The 14423-nt window shown below is 58.5% G+C and overlaps 1 protein-coding gene across 2 annotated transcripts; it reads left to right on the forward strand.

Annotated features, from left to right (window-relative positions):
• Window positions 1-825: 825 nt before the first annotated feature.
• LOC100400180 (chloride channel protein ClC-Kb) lies at window positions 826-14180 on the forward strand. 2 transcript variants are annotated; one of them, XM_035307854.3, is made up of 19 exons: window positions 826-935; window positions 1900-2028; window positions 2848-2976; window positions 4461-4600; window positions 4898-4975; window positions 5059-5137; window positions 5697-5822; window positions 6195-6279; window positions 6388-6489; window positions 6856-6940; window positions 7201-7374; window positions 7804-7873; window positions 8025-8135; window positions 8503-8716; window positions 10247-10380; window positions 12358-12446; window positions 12590-12670; window positions 13334-13420; window positions 13766-14180. In XM_035307854.3, exons 1-19 carry the CDS (start codon window positions 836-838, stop codon window positions 13811-13813), a joined length of 2061 nt encoding a protein of 686 aa, XP_035163745.3. In that variant the 5' UTR covers window positions 826-835; the 3' UTR covers window positions 13814-14180. The 2 variants fall into 2 exon arrangements, with proteins under 2 accessions (XP_035163745.3, XP_035163746.3); XM_035307855.3 differs by lacking the exon at window positions 13334-13420.
• The last annotated feature ends 243 nt before the right edge of the window (window positions 14181-14423 follow it).

The following is a 14423-nucleotide window of genomic DNA, read 5'->3' on the forward strand; positions in this document are numbered from 1 at the left end:
CTGCTCCTGGGCAGTTCTGGTTGGTTTTCAAGGACATTTGAAGTGTTTGCCATAAACTCTGGGCCCAGGCAGGAAAGGGGGGAGGCTGTTGATTGTTGGAACACACACCTGTCCAGGTGCAGGGGAGCTGGAGGCTCTGTGAGAGGAGCGCCAGCTCAGCCACAGCAGGACTGACAGGTGAGGGGGTGGCTGCAAGGAGCTGGGGCTTGCCAGGGCCAGGCAGGCTGGGAGGAGGGGGTGGCAGGGGCAGGAGCCAACACCTCACTTTGGTCCTGGAGGGGTCTCATTTTGGGCCTGGGATTTTCCTGCCTCTGTGGCCTGAGCTGGGGTGGGGGGTGCTCGGGAGTGGACAGGGAGAGTCAGAGCCATCCCTGGGACAGCCCTGGCCAGAGACTGCTCCCAGCAGTGGAAGCACCAAGCGATCCAGAAGGGTTCGAGTGGTGGCCACAGAAGGGGAAGGCTCTGAGCAGGGCTTGGGCTCCAGCCTGTGCCCTGTCAGCTGCTGGACATGGGGGGACACCTAGGAATCCCACCTCCATCTCACACAATGACACACACAGGTGCACACCCACAGTGACAGAACCTCAGGGATGAGGGCACACACAGACCTAGTGTGATAACTTCACACACACACACACACACACACACACACACACACACACACACACACAAACACACACACAGGAAAACCCAATCCTTCCTCTTCATTTGGAAGGGAGAGCCCTGGAAGGGCCGAGAGGCCTTTCGAGGACGAGGAGCAGCTTACCTGGGTGCCTGCCTCTAACCAAAGCAGCTCACCCGGGTCCCTGCCTCTATCCACTTCCCCAGGGACCTGATGGAGGAACTGGTGGGGCTGCATGAGGGCTCTTCAGGGGACCCTGTGACTCTGCAGGAGCTGTGGGGCCCATGTCCCCGCATCCGCCGAGGCATCCGAGGTGAGAGCCAGGTCTCCTTCCCCTCCCCGTGGCGGACCCCTCAGGACATCCCCCTGCCCAGCTCCCACCCCACCTCCCTGCCCAGAAGCCACCCTCCTCCTGGCATTTGTCCAGGACATCTTGGTCCAGAGTCTCCTGGGTGTAGGGAGGGAAGCGGTCTGTCTGTCCAGCTGTCTGTGGGTCAGATGGGCTGGGCATCTGCCTCTGCCTTTTGAGGGCAGCCTGAGGCCTGGTCACTGTGCCTACCCTCCTCCCAGGCCTCTCCCTCACCTACCTGTGCCAATGAGGGGCCCTGAGGGTCAGCTGCTGGGACAGCTGGGGTACAGAAAAGGGGGGGGCAGCCTGCACTGGGCACCTTTTCTTAGAGGCCCTCAGCTATGGGGCAGAGCAGGCAGGGACCCCGGAAGGAAGCCAAGTGCAGCCCCAGGGGCTGGTACCCACAGTCAGTAATGGCCAGCTCCCAGGCTGGGCTGGCAGCCAGTGGGCCAGGGGCATTGCTGGGAACCCGGAAGATACCTGGCGCCACAGGTCCTGGGACACGCAGGAGTCTGCTAGACCCTGGAGCTCTCTAAGCTATGGACCCTTCGGGGATTCAGGTGAAAGCGTAGCTGCCAGCCCCCTCCACACTCCCTGTCCCCCAGGAGTCCCCAGTAGAAGCAGGGATGTAGAGGGTGGACGAGTCAAAGGCTTTCCAGCAGGGGCAGCAGTCTTGGCACCCACTGTGTCATGATTGTCACCTATCACAAATCGTGCCCAGTCCCCAGTGGACTACCCCATGCTCCACCTCATGCAGGGCCCCCTCTCCACCCCATGCAGGGCCCCCTCAGGACTACCCCATGCTCCACCACCAAGATCCACCCATCCTGCCCCAGTCTCCCTGCCTGGAGCCCAACAGGCCTCCAAGGAAGAGACTGTCTGTGTACCCTGCCCCACCCTGGGCCATGACCTCTATGCCCTGTCTCAGGAGGCCTGGAGTGGCTAAAACAGAAGCTGTTCCGCCTGGGCGAGGACTGGTACTTCCTGATGGCCCTCGGGGTGCTCATGGCCCTGGTCAGCTACACCATGGACTTCGCTGTTGGGAGTGTGGTCCAAGGTAATCTCTCCATGGCAGGTGCTGTCCTGGGCCAAGGAATTCTGAGCTCGCTCTGGGCATGCCAGATGGATGTCACCAGGTGCAGCGGAGGTGGGGAGAGGGCTCTGGGTGGGGATCTGGTCCTGGCTTTACTCCTGACTTGCTGTGTGATCCTGGGCAGGCTCCTGCCCCTCTCTGGACCTCAACCATCTCATTTCCATGAGGGAGAGAGGCCTGAATGTTCCCCACAGCCCTTCCTCCTCTGAGCTCTGTGTCTCCTCTTACAGCCACACCATTCTTTCTCCTTCCCTCCTCCGCACCCTAGGGCAGGAGTAGGGGCACTTGCCTAGATCACCAAACCTGGAGCCTTGCCCCCCATTCCTCAGCAGCCTGCCTCCACCCTGAGGCCTGCCTGGAAGAGGGGGTGTGGGCAGGAAGGGTCTAAGACACTTCCTCTGGAGACCCTCAGCTGCCTGAAGCACAGGACCTACTGCGGTGTTCGGAGCTTCACACCTGTGTCATTCAGTTCTCAGTGGCTCTCTTTAGTCTACAATGAGCCTGTGAGGGAGAGCCCATCACTAGCCCACTTGACAGATGGGGAAACTGAAGCTCAGAGAGAGCTTGAGTGGTTTCCCAAGGTCACTGAGCTAGGAAGTGGTAAAGCTGGGATATGGACCCAGGGTCGCACTCCTGCCTCCTCTCAGGGGTCTGCGCCTCACTGGGTGTCCTGGTCCTCCCCTCTTTGTGCCTCCATTTCCTGTTCAGTCAGTGGGCACCACAGTGTTGGTCCCAAGGGCTGCAGAGGCTGTGGGTGGCCCCCTGATACCCAGCCATTCGCAGCACACCAGTGGCTGTACCGAGAGATTGGGGACGGTCACCTGCTCCGGTATCTCTCCTGGACTGTGTACCCTGTGGCCCTCATCTCTTTCTCCTCGGGCTTCTCCCAGAGCATCACGCCATCCTCTGGAGGTGAGTACACGGTCACCATGCCAGTCCCCACTGGCCAAAACCTTCTCAGATCCCAGGGGGCTTCTGACGGGGGGAGTTGGGAAGCAGCAGCCTCATTTTACAGATGAAGGCCCAGAAGCAAGAGTTGTGTGGCTTGCCCGAAGGCACACAGCAAGAAGGCCAGCTTGACTCTTGGGTCACTACTGGCCCTACCCACTTTCCAAGGGCTCCCTGGAAAGAGATCCCCTGTGGGGCCTGTGCTGGTGCCAGGAAGGGGCCCGTGGAGGAGGCACAGCTCCCCCAGGTTGCTCAGCCCTGTCTCCAGCTGCAGGCCAGCAGAGGGGAGCTCCAGGCTCACTCGGTAGTGGCCTGAGGTTTCATCCAGGCTTCCCCCATCCTGCCACAGCCATCTGTCAGGCCTGGCGGGGAGGAACGTGAACAACTCCCATTCCCTCTGTGACGCTCAGTGTCGAAATCTGCAAAATGGGTTCAAAGATCTTATCCTGGGCCAGGTGCAACGACTCATGACTGTAATCCCAGAACTTTAGAAGGTTGAGGCAGGAGGATCACCTGTGCCTAGAGTTTGAGACCAGCCTGGGCAACACAGGGAGACCCTGTCTCTAAAACAAATAGAAAAAATCAGGCCAGGCGCGGTGGCTCAAGCCTGTAATCCCAGCACTTTGGGAGGCCGAGGCGGGTGGATCAAGGTCAATAGATCCAGACCATCCTGGTTAACATGGTGAAACCCCATCTCTACCAAAAATACAAAAAATTAGCTGGGCATGGTGGCGCGTGCCTGTAATCCCAGCTACTCGGGAGGCTGAGGCAGGAGAATTGCCTGAACCCATGAGGCAGAGGTTGCGGTGAGCCGAGATCGCGCCATTGCACTCCAGCCTGGGTAACAAGAGTGAAACTCTGTCTCAAAAAAAAAAAAAAGAAAAAAAGAAAAAATCAGCTGGGCATGATTGCATGTGCCTGTGGTCGAAGCTACTCAGGAAGCTGAGGTGTGAGAATTACTTGAGCTGGGAATTCAGTCCTGCAGTGAGCCGTGTTTCACCACTGCACTCCAGCCTGAAACAAAGGAATCCTAACCCAGCTGGGCACACTGGCTCATGCCTGTAATCCCAGCACTTTGGGAGCCATAAGGGGACGGATCGCTTGAGGTCAGGAGTTCTAGAGCAGCCCAGGCAACATAGCACTCCTCTTGAAAAAATAAGCCGGGCAAAGTGGTCTCCGCCTGTAGTCCCAGCTATTCAGGAGGCTGACTTGGGTAGATAACTTGAGTCCTGGCATCTGAGGCTGCCGTGAGCTATGAGCTATGAGGCTGCCACTGTACTCCAGTGTGGCCAACAGAGCCAGACCCTGTCCCCAAAGGAAAATAATCCTACCTTGAGAGGGTTCTGCTGATCTGGCAAGACTGTAATGTGAAAACACCGCGCGGGTAGAGCGTTGATAATTTTAATCCAGAGATTGTCCCCCTTCTGGCTCTGCGCACCCCTGGCAAGGTTCCGGAGTCCCGGAGGTGAAGACCATGTTGTCGGGTGTGATCTTGGAGGACTACCTGGATATTAAGAACTTTGGGGCCAAGGTGGTGGGCCTCTCCTGCACCCTGGCCTGTGGCAGCACTCTCTTCCTGGGCAAAGTGGTATGGGCAGGCATGAGGGCACCCCAACCACCCCTCCCACCTCATCCTGAACCTATCCTCTCCCCCATCACCACCAAAACTGAGTCAGAGCAGACTCAGGCCGTCCATGCCTTCAGGGAGCTCCATCTTAGGGGAAGAGGCAGGTCAGGTCCCCAGTGTGACAAGAGCCACCTGAGGACAGCCCTGGGGGTTGGGGAGATGGAGGAGAGGGCGTGGTGTGGACGCCTTGCGGTGGCCTCTGGGTGAGGCTCTTCTGCTGCCCTCACCTGGGCCCTGGGCCCACCCCTCCCTCTGCAGGGTCCCTTCGTGCACCTGTCTGTGATGATGGCTGCCTATCTGGGCCGTGTGCGCACAGCGACCATCGGGGAGCCTGAGGTTAGGGACTCACGGGCTTCCTTGGTGGAATGGGAGTGGGGAGGGAGGGGCTGACGCTGAGCCCTGGACTCGGATCCCACTAGAATAAGAGCAAGCAAACCGAAATGCTGGCGGCAGCGGCGGCAGTGGGCGTGGCCACAGTCTTCGCAGCTCCCTTCAGCGGTGAGACCCCTCGTGCCCCGCCCCCTGGGTCGCTGATGCTCCTCCCCTCACACCCTGGGCTCCCTCGGCCCCGCAGAGAGCCTGGAGGAGGGGGCGGGGCTCATTCTAGTTCTAACTTCAGCCCTGTCTTGGAGTCAGCCAACCCCCAGGGACGTGGGGAGCGGGGGGAGACGGGACGTGGTTGGGCGGTGCTGAGAGGCTTCAGGGTGACATTAGAGAGACATGGGTTTGAAATCCACGTGTGATCCTGGCCCGTTGGCCTCTCTGAGCCCGGCTTCCTCCTCTGTAAAATGGGGATCGTAACCGTCCCCACCCGATAGTGAGAGGGCGCACACCTGTATCCCAGGCTGGACGGGTCCCTGGGCAGCGGGGTCCTCCCCACCCAGGGCGCATGCCCTGTCCTTCCCTCCTGTCTGTTCCTGTCCAGACTGTAGGGAAGCAGGACAGATGGATCAGGGAGGAGGTTACATAGGGAGGGGGCTCTACAGCCGCAGGTGGGTGGGGGTAGGGGGGTGAGGCTGGGGGTGGGGGTCCCAACTGAGATCAGTGTCGCCCCCAGGCGTCCTGTTCAGCATCGAGGTCATGTCTTCCCACTTCTCTGTCTGGGATTACTGGAGGGGCTTCTTTGCAGCCACCTGCGGGGCCTTCATGTTCCGACTCCTGGCGGTCTTCAACAGCGAGCAGGGTGAGCCCCTGGGCTGCCTGACCCTGGCCCTGCCTGGGGGCTGGGTGGAGGGGGCTTCCCTTCTCCCCTATGTACATCCCTTGTTCTTCCCTTCCTTCTTTCTCTCTCTTTTTCCTCCTCCCTGTTTCCACCTCCTTCTGGGAGGATGGAGGGGCTGACCTGTGTGAAGCATGAAGGGCAGGCAGGTGCCTGAGGGTAGAAGGGGGTGAGGCTGGACAGAGAGGCAGGAGCCTGATTGTGGGGGCCTCCAATGCCAGGAAACAGATTCAGGGTCAGGACCTGGCACCCCTCCACCCTGGCCTGTTATCCTGGGACTTGGGTTTGGGTGGGGTGGGAGCATCATCTAGGCTCCCCACTGCCCTCCTTTCCCAGAGACCATCACCTCCCTCTTCAAGACCAGTTTCCGGGTGGACATCCCCTTCGACCTGCCAGAGATCTTCTTTTTTGTGGCGTTGGGGTGAGTGGGAACCTTGGGCCCCTGAGAGTCCAACATGGCATCCCCAGGTCTGGACTGGACCTCTGGTTCTGGGGTTGGGCTCTGGACTCATGGCTCCCTACTCCCCAGGGGTATCTGTGGCATTGTGAGTTGCGCTTACCTCTTCTGCCAGCGAGTCTTCCTTGGTTTCATCAAGAACAATCAGTTCAGCTCCAAGCTCATGGCCACTAGGTAGGCTCTGGACTAGGGGCTGGGGACCTCTCAGCGAAGTCCCCTGTGTACCCCCAACCTTATGTTGGCTGAGCCCTCCTGCCCCAGGCGCATGAGCCCCACCCTGGCCTGGCCCCACTCTGTCCTCCCTCCCAGCCTGCCTGTGCCCCAATTCTCCTATCAGCCTCTACTCCTAAGAATACCCAGGAGTGTGGGGCTGACCCACAGGTTCTGTCCCCTGGAGCGGGCCCAGTCCGTGTTCTCCATTCCCACTCTTCTTCCTCCCTGGTCCTTGCCTTGCTGTCCTGCCTGGGCGAGGCCCTGCTTCCCTCTCCTCCGGATGGGGGAAAGGGAGGGCCAGCCCTGGAGCTCACCCACACCCCACAGCAAGCCTGTGTACTCCGCCCTGGCTGCCTTGGTTCTCGCCTCCATCACCTACCCACCCGGCGTGGGCCGCTTCCTAGCTTCTCGGGTAAGGGGCCCTGAGCTGGAGTGGCAGGAGTGGGGAAGCCCTATTTGTTGCCCACTTTGCGTGTATCTCATGTAATTCCCCCAATACCCCATAGAGGAGATGCCTGGGCATTATTTTACCGAAGAGACTACAGCTTCGGGCCTAAGGCCTCCCGCTGGGAAGTGGCAGAGGAGGATTCCAGGCGGGGTCAGGTGGTGCACAGGTGGCTGGGGTCTGCCACTAAGGCCCCTCATGTCCAATTCCCACCTGCCCCACCCCAGCTCTCCATGCAGCAGCTTCTGGATTCGATGTTCGACAACCACTCTTGGGTGCTGATGACCCGGAACTCCAGCCCACCCTGGCCTGAGGAGCTCGACCCCCAGCACCTGTGGTGGGAATGGTACCACCCGAGGTTCACCATCTTTGGGACCCTTGCCTTCTTCCTGGTTATGAAGGTGGGTCCCCCGGACTCCCACATGTGCACAGAGCCAGGACCAGCTTTGGTGGGGAGGGGGTTGCCTTCCCGCAGTTGGTGGCATGGAGCCCAGGCGTCCCACCCATATTTCCTGATGTGCCCCCTGCTCCCCACATGGTCCAGGGCAAGTGGCTTCAGCTTTCTGGGCCTCAGTCTTCCCATCTTTGAAATGGGGTGGTTACTGGGAAGGCTGAGGAGGTAAAAAGGGACATACCTGGCACCAGTGCCAGGCACACAGTGGGCATTTCTCAGGGTGAGAACCCTCCCCTAATGACAGACTCTGGCAATGGGCACATGGCCGGGCACCCTCTTTCTCTCTAGGATGCACCCCTGTCCCCTGTTCTGTCCTCCCTTGTCCACGCCTTGCCCAGCAGCCTCTAAGCTCTGCCCTGGGCTCCCCCCCTCACAGTTCTGGATGCTGATTCTGGCCACCACCATCCCCGTGCCTGCCGGGTACTTCATGCCCGTCTTCGTCTTCGGTGAGTCTGGGGTCTGAGGTTCTGAGAGTTTCAGGGTTCTTGGGGCAGGGCCATGGCTCCTGGTTCACCCTCTTCTGGGATGGTCCGCAGGGATGGAGGGCTGTGGGGGCCGGGTCAGCCTGGATCCCCCTCACCCTAAGTCTATGGCCAGGAGCTGCCATCGGGCGCCTCTTTGGGGAGACTGTCTCTTTCATTTTCCCTGAGGGCATCGTGGCTGGAGGGGTCACCAATCCCATCATGCCCGGGGGGTATGCCCTGGCAGGTGAGTGGGTCAGGGGCCTGTTGGGTGGGTGACGTCGTGGGGCTGGGCTGGAACTGGAGAACGAACCAGTGGTTCCACAGGGCACAGAGAACCTCCCAGCCCCCCAGTGAGTCCCCCACCCCTCATGGGGGCCTGTCCTTCCTGAGCCCCACCATTCCCCAGGTCCCATTTCTTCCTCAGAGCTCCCGTCCTCTCCCCCATGCCCCGTGGCCTCCCTTATCACTCTTTTCTCATCAAGCTCAGGCCTTGGGGCAGTTCCCACAGTGCCCAGCCTGTTGCCTGGACCCTGGCTGCAGCTGTGCCAGCCTTGCCCTCACATGAGGCTGGCCCCTGGCCTGAGCTGCCCTGCCTGACTCTGCCCCCACAGGGGCTGCAGCCTTCTCAGGGGCTGTGACCCACACCATCTCCACGGCACTGCTGGCCTTTGAGATGACCGGCCAGATAGTGCATGTGTTGCCCGTGCTGATGGCAGTGCTGGCAGCCAATGCCATTGCACAGAGCTGCCAGCCCTCTTTCTACGATGGCACCATCATCGTCAAGAAGCTGCCATACCTGCCACGGATTCTGGGCCGCAAGATTAGGTGAGCAGCACCCACCTCAGGCTGGCTGAAAGGATCACAGTGTCTGGGCAGGGTTGGGGGTGGAGGGCACCTCTAAAAAGAAACACCACCGCAGGCCGGGCGCGCTGGCTCATGCCTGTAATCCCAGCACTTTGGGAGGCTGAGGCAGGCAGCTTATTAGGTCAAGAGATCAAGGCCATCCTGGCCAACATGGTGAAAGCCCATCTCTACTAAAAATACAAAAATTAGCCAGGTGTGGTGGCATGCACTTGTAGTTCCAGCTACTTGGGAGGCTGAGGCAGGAGAATCACTTGAATACAGGAGATGGAGGTTGCAGTGAGCCGAGATCACACCATCGCACTCCAGCCTGGGCAACAAGAGGGAAACTCTGTCTCAAAATAAAAAGAAAAGAAAAGAAACGCCACCGCAGCTGACATCGGACATGGCGGCCGGGAGGGGCTGACACCAGTTGTGCTCTGCTCTCCACTCTCCCCAGTGCCCCTGGTGACCTTGGGCAAGGCCTCGGCCTTCAGGCCTCAGTGTCTGTCAGGTCAGCTGGTCCTCACAGCATGAGGATGAATACTGCCCCGCATGCAGGGTGAGGAAACCGGGGCTCAGAGAGGGGCCGTGTCCTGCTCCAACACCAGAGCTGGGTGTCCTCCCCTCTCCCCACTTCTGTGCCTTCACTGGGACTTTAGGAGCAGGAGGTGGAACAAGAACGGAAATGGGCTTTGAGGTCCTCACTCCACCAGACATATCGGACCAGAGCAGATTCTGGCACCAGAGAAGCAGACCAAAGACACTCTGAGAGCCACCGGGTCCGAGGCCCCGTCCCAGACACGAGCAAGCTGCTGCCTTGCCCTGAACCTGTTCCTCTAAAATGGGGCTGTCGCCCCAGTGGTTTCCAAACCTTCAAGTTCTTGCCCTGGAGGAAAGATATACTTTGTGTGTGTGAGATAGAGTCTCTCTTGCTGTGTCACAGGCTGAAGTGCAGTTGCACAATCTCAGTCACTGCAACCTCTACCTCCCAGATTCAAGCGATTCTTCTGCCTCAGCCTCCCAGGTAGCTCAGACGAGGCGCATGTCTCCATGCTCAGATTGTTTTTATATTTTCAGTAGAGACGAGGTTTCACCATATTGGCCAGGCTGGTCTCAAACTCCTGGCCACGAGTGATCCACCTGCTTTGGCTTCCCAAAGTGCTAGGATTACAGGCATGAGCCAGTACATGCCCAGCCGCATATACTTTTTATTCAAATGAAATTCTCCAGAGAAGGCTGCTGGGTAAAAAAGGCCAAAGTGAAACTGACTGGAGGATATGGAGGCACGGGGGGGCAGGGGGGATTCGGAACTGGGCCGTCAGGGATGTGGTCTCCAGGTTTTCCTCCCACCGTGGGTTCTAGGCGTCCCTCATTCCAGGAACCTCTCCAGCTCTGCCCACACTCCAGAGCCGTGAGTCCCTGGTTCCAGCAAAGCTCCCCCAAGATGCCCCTGCCCGGCCTGGGTCTGACATCCCTGACTCCAGGACCTGATGGGAGGCCCTCTTCCCGCAGCTCCCACCGCGTGAGGGTGGAACACTTCATGAACCACAGCATCACCACGCTGGCCAAGGACATGCCGCTGGAGGAGGTGGTCAAGGTTGTGACCTCTACAGACGTGGCCGAGTATCCCCTGGTGGAGAGCACAGGTGCCAGCCAGAAGGGGGAGGAAGTCGGTGGGGGGATGCCCTCTGCCTCCTGCTTGGACCCATCAGGCAGACAGGATCTGCATCCAGGCTCTGTGGCTTAGCAACTAACTGTGTGACCTTGGCCAAGTCACTTTGCCTGAGCCTCAGTTTCCTCATCAGTAAAATGGAGATCATGGCCTTCCTCCCTTGGGGTGACTGACTTGTCTGAAAAGAGACGGCGGCCGGGTGCTTGTAAGGCAGCCCCTGGGCAGCTGCTAGGGTAAGAGGTTGGGGACACACCAGGGTCTTTCAGAAGCTTCCCTTCAGGCCTCCCTTCAAGCGTTTCCCAGATGAGGCCCCTCCCCCAAATCCCTGTTGCCATGAGGAAAACATCTCCTTAAAGACAAAAGCATGGCGGCCCTTGTTTAAAGGTCTGGAACCCAGTGCTTGGGGAAACCTTTACTAGAGCATCATTTCCTGTGGGGACAAGTCCAGTATCTGCATCCAGAAGACAAGGCGGGGTTGGGGGGTAGCCCTGCCCACTCAAGGCCACTGTCAGCCCTGTGTCTCCCTGTGCAAATGAGACAAGGTGCACACCTGGCAAGCACAGCACAGCTGGATTTTGGTCTCCACTTGCACTTTGGGCAGGCATCTTGTGCAGTGAGCAACCTGTGCAACCATATGGGTCACCCCTATGCCCACCCCCAGAGGAACAGATCCACTTATGAGCTAAAGAATTGTGAGTATTCCACTGAAGCTCTGTGTACTGCATTTTCATCATCTGAAAAGTAGGGCTCAAGAGAGTATAGGGTTGCCAGACGTTCTCACCCCAAATGCTAGGCCCTTTTTCCCACTAGTCGGAAGACTGTTAGCATTACACCATGGAACATGCCAAATATCTCATCTGAAAATGTTTGCATTGGAATGACCCCACCAAGAGGCTTCACCTCCTGGAGCAGAGGAAGAATGAGCCTTTAAGACAAAGTCTTCTTTTACCCTTAGAGCCACAGCAAAGTGCTTCAACCAACACAGGCCCAGGCTGTGGGGCCCCACTGCTCACCCAAGAAATAGCCTCATTGTTCATTATAAAAGGAAGAGGAGGGTGAGCGCGGTGGCTCATGTCTGTAATCCTAGCGTTTTGGGAGGCCAAGGCGGGCAGATCATGAGGTCAGGTGATCGAGACCATCCTGGCTAACATGGTGAAACCCCGTCTCTACTAAAAACAAAAAATTAGCCAGGCGTGTGGCATGCACCTGTAGTCCCAGCTACTCGGGAGGCGGAGGTTGCAGTGAGCCGAGATCGTGCCACTGCACTCCAGCCTGGGCAACAGAGTGAGACTCTGTCTCAAAAAAAAAAAAAAGTCTTTTAACTTGAGAAGATAACCAAAAAAAAAGAAAAATAAAAGGAAGGGGGACATGTGTATGTCTGGGTGTCAAGTTTTTATTCTACTCAACAGAAAGCAAAAGCACCAAGCTGGGCCCTCAAAACTAAATATCCAACAATGCCAGTGATACCCCAGGGCCAGAGTGAAGCTTGCCAAGGCCCCCAGCACACAGGAGGGCCTCAGAACACGGTGGTCTCCTGGGCTCACACTTTTACTGGGCTTCTCCAGATGTGAAACCTCTTGGGAAATGAAGGAGAAAGCCCAGACCTGACACACAGACGTCATCGTGCCAGCGTCCCCAGCTCACTCCAGTCTTGAGGACCTGCAACGTGGGGGATCTCAGTGGTGGCCAGGGTCCCTGCTGGCCCCCTGGCAGCCTCGCTCAGTCACCCTCAGCTACCACACCTCTACTTCAGAAGCTGAATGTCCTTGGGCAAGACAATGAGCCTCTCTGTGCCGCTGAGCCTGTTTCCTGTCCTTTATAAAGGGTGACAATAGTTACAATAGCCCCACAGGAACACCCAGCATAGTTCTTGGCTAAGTAGGTGCTAAGTCAATGTGAGTCCCTGTTTCTTTGTAACGCACCTCTCTCCCTCTCCCTCTCCACTTGCCAGAGTCCCAGATCCTGGTGGGCATTATACGAAGGCCCCAGCTGGTGCAGGCCCTCCAGGCTGAGCCTCTTTCCTGGGCTCCGGGACAGCAGGTGGGTACTCCTGAGGGGCATGGGGGTCGGTCAGCAGGGCTGGGAGGGGAGAGGCCCGCTGATCTCCTGAGGGAGAGGTGGTCTGAGAGAGGCAGCCTGGGGGGGCCAGCTCTGCACCTGTGACCCTTCCTCACCCCTGGCAGTGTCTCCAGGACATCTTGGCTGGGGGCTGTCCCACGGAACCAGTGACCCTGAAGCTGTCCCCAGAGACCTCCCTGCATGAGGTAACAGGATAGTTAGGGAGTGCAGGCACTGGAGGCCCCTGTGTGGGGGAAGAGCTGATAAGGCGCTCAGGCTCCAACCTCCCCTCCCACCCCGCCCGCCAGCCTGCCTTATGCTGCCCCCTGCCCCTCCCGGGTCTGTGTCCTCACCAGCACACCAGGCAGGGCAGCTCCCACCCTGTCGCCCTTCACTGCCAAGATTGTGGGGATGATGCAGAGAGAGGAGAACTGGGGGGCTTGATAAAAGGAAGTCTCCAAGAGGAGACAATGGAGTTGCACCAAGGCGCACGTGCATTTCAGTTTCAGGTCCCGCACATTTTCTCTGTGTGATCTTGGACAAATGACATAGACACTCTGGACAGAGCCTGACACACGGGCGGGGGAGGGGCAGAGGCCGGCAGGGGACCTGGAGATGGCGCTGCCCACTCTGTGCTGATGGAGGGTGCTGGATATTGGGTCCTGTCCACCTGCTGCCCACCCAGCCTCTTGCATGGACTCTGGCATCCCCCAGTGGCCACACTGGACATTGCAGGCCTGGGTCTCTGGTCTCCCACCCACATCAGGCCCTGCCCCTCTTCCTGGCTCAGAGGCATGGGCAGGAAGGTGGCCAGAAGGTGGGCTGGACGCCTTCTACCCTCCAGCATTTCCTAACAATCCCTCCTCCAGGCACACAACCTCTTTGAGCTGTTGAACCTTCAGTCCCTCTTCGTGACATCACGGGGCAGAGCTGTGGGCTGCGTGTCCTGGGTAGAGGTACCAGGGTCTCCAGGGCAGAGCAAAGCAGGGGACCCATGCTGAGAAGGCTGGGGAGGTGGGAACACAGCATGCTCCCATCCAAACCTGGGGAGTTCAGAGGATACTGATGAGTCCCCTCTTCCTGGTCTAGGTTGGCCACTGGGCCTGGCTCCCCCTACTTTGTTTTCCAGCCAGTGGCCAGCCTGCCCCTCTCTGGGCCTTGGTGATCCCATCTGTGTAATGGGGTGGCATGAGCTCTGCTATTCAGCCCAAAAACAACCCTTAGGGGAACTAAAAATGCTGCAGCCCCCCTCTCAACCTCCTCTACATCCCCCCAACTCCCACCCCCTTTCTCTGTTCTAGATGAAGAAAGCAATTTCCAACCTGACAAATCCACCAGCCCCACAGTGAGCTGGCCCAGCAAGATGAAGCAGGGCACCCCAGCTGCCCTGGTGCTGAGGTTGGACTGAGACCCTGCCTCTCCCTCCAGCCCAGCTTCATTCCTTGGCATAAGAGGCAGCTCTAACCTAGCCCAGAAGAGCATGGCTCATCCTGGAAGAAACGATGGCTCCTGATTGAAAGCCAAATCCCACCTTGGACAGAGCTCAGAGCGTGAGATGCCAGAAAACCAGTATCTGGCAGGTGCTCAGTGACTGACCATCACATTAATGAATGACAAGGTTGGGGTATGCTGTCACCAAGGGCAGGCACAGATGCTCTCTGGGGTTGTCTGATTCCCAGTGAGAGGCTCCTGAGAAAAATAAAGCTGGTTCCCAGAGCTGCTGTCCATCCCTCGTCTCAGCTGCAAGGGTGCTGGCCTGGGACATGAGCTCCCCACCTGCACTGGTCCAGAATGAGTTTCCCATGGCCACGTGGGCACTGCAGGCTCGGGTCCCTGGGCTCCTCCTCATGTTCCACTTCTTGCCAGGGAAATGCCGGGGAAAGAGGGGCTCCCACCAGGTCTATGATGCTTGTCCTCATGGATAAGCAGGACCCTGTCTGTGTCACTCAAGCCCTAGTC

Source organism: Callithrix jacchus, chromosome 7 (assembly GCF_049354715.1).
Source record: "Callithrix jacchus isolate 240 chromosome 7, calJac240_pri, whole genome shotgun sequence".
Classification (NCBI taxonomy): Eukaryota; Metazoa; Chordata; class Mammalia; order Primates; family Cebidae; genus Callithrix; species Callithrix jacchus.

Excerpts from the sequence above, each read along its gene's own strand:
- LOC100400180 (XM_035307854.3), top strand. The coding sequence starts at position 836 with ATGGAGGAACTGGTGGGGCTGCATGAGGGCTCTTCAGGGGACCCTGTG. Across the intron at positions 5,138-5,696 it reads CTTCGCAGCTCCCTTCAGCG|GCGTCCTGTTCAGCATCGAG; the intron begins GTGAGACCCCTC and ends TGTCGCCCCCAG. Across the intron at positions 13,421-13,765 it reads GCTGCGTGTCCTGGGTAGAG|ATGAAGAAAGCAATTTCCAA; the intron begins GTACCAGGGTCT and ends TCTCTGTTCTAG.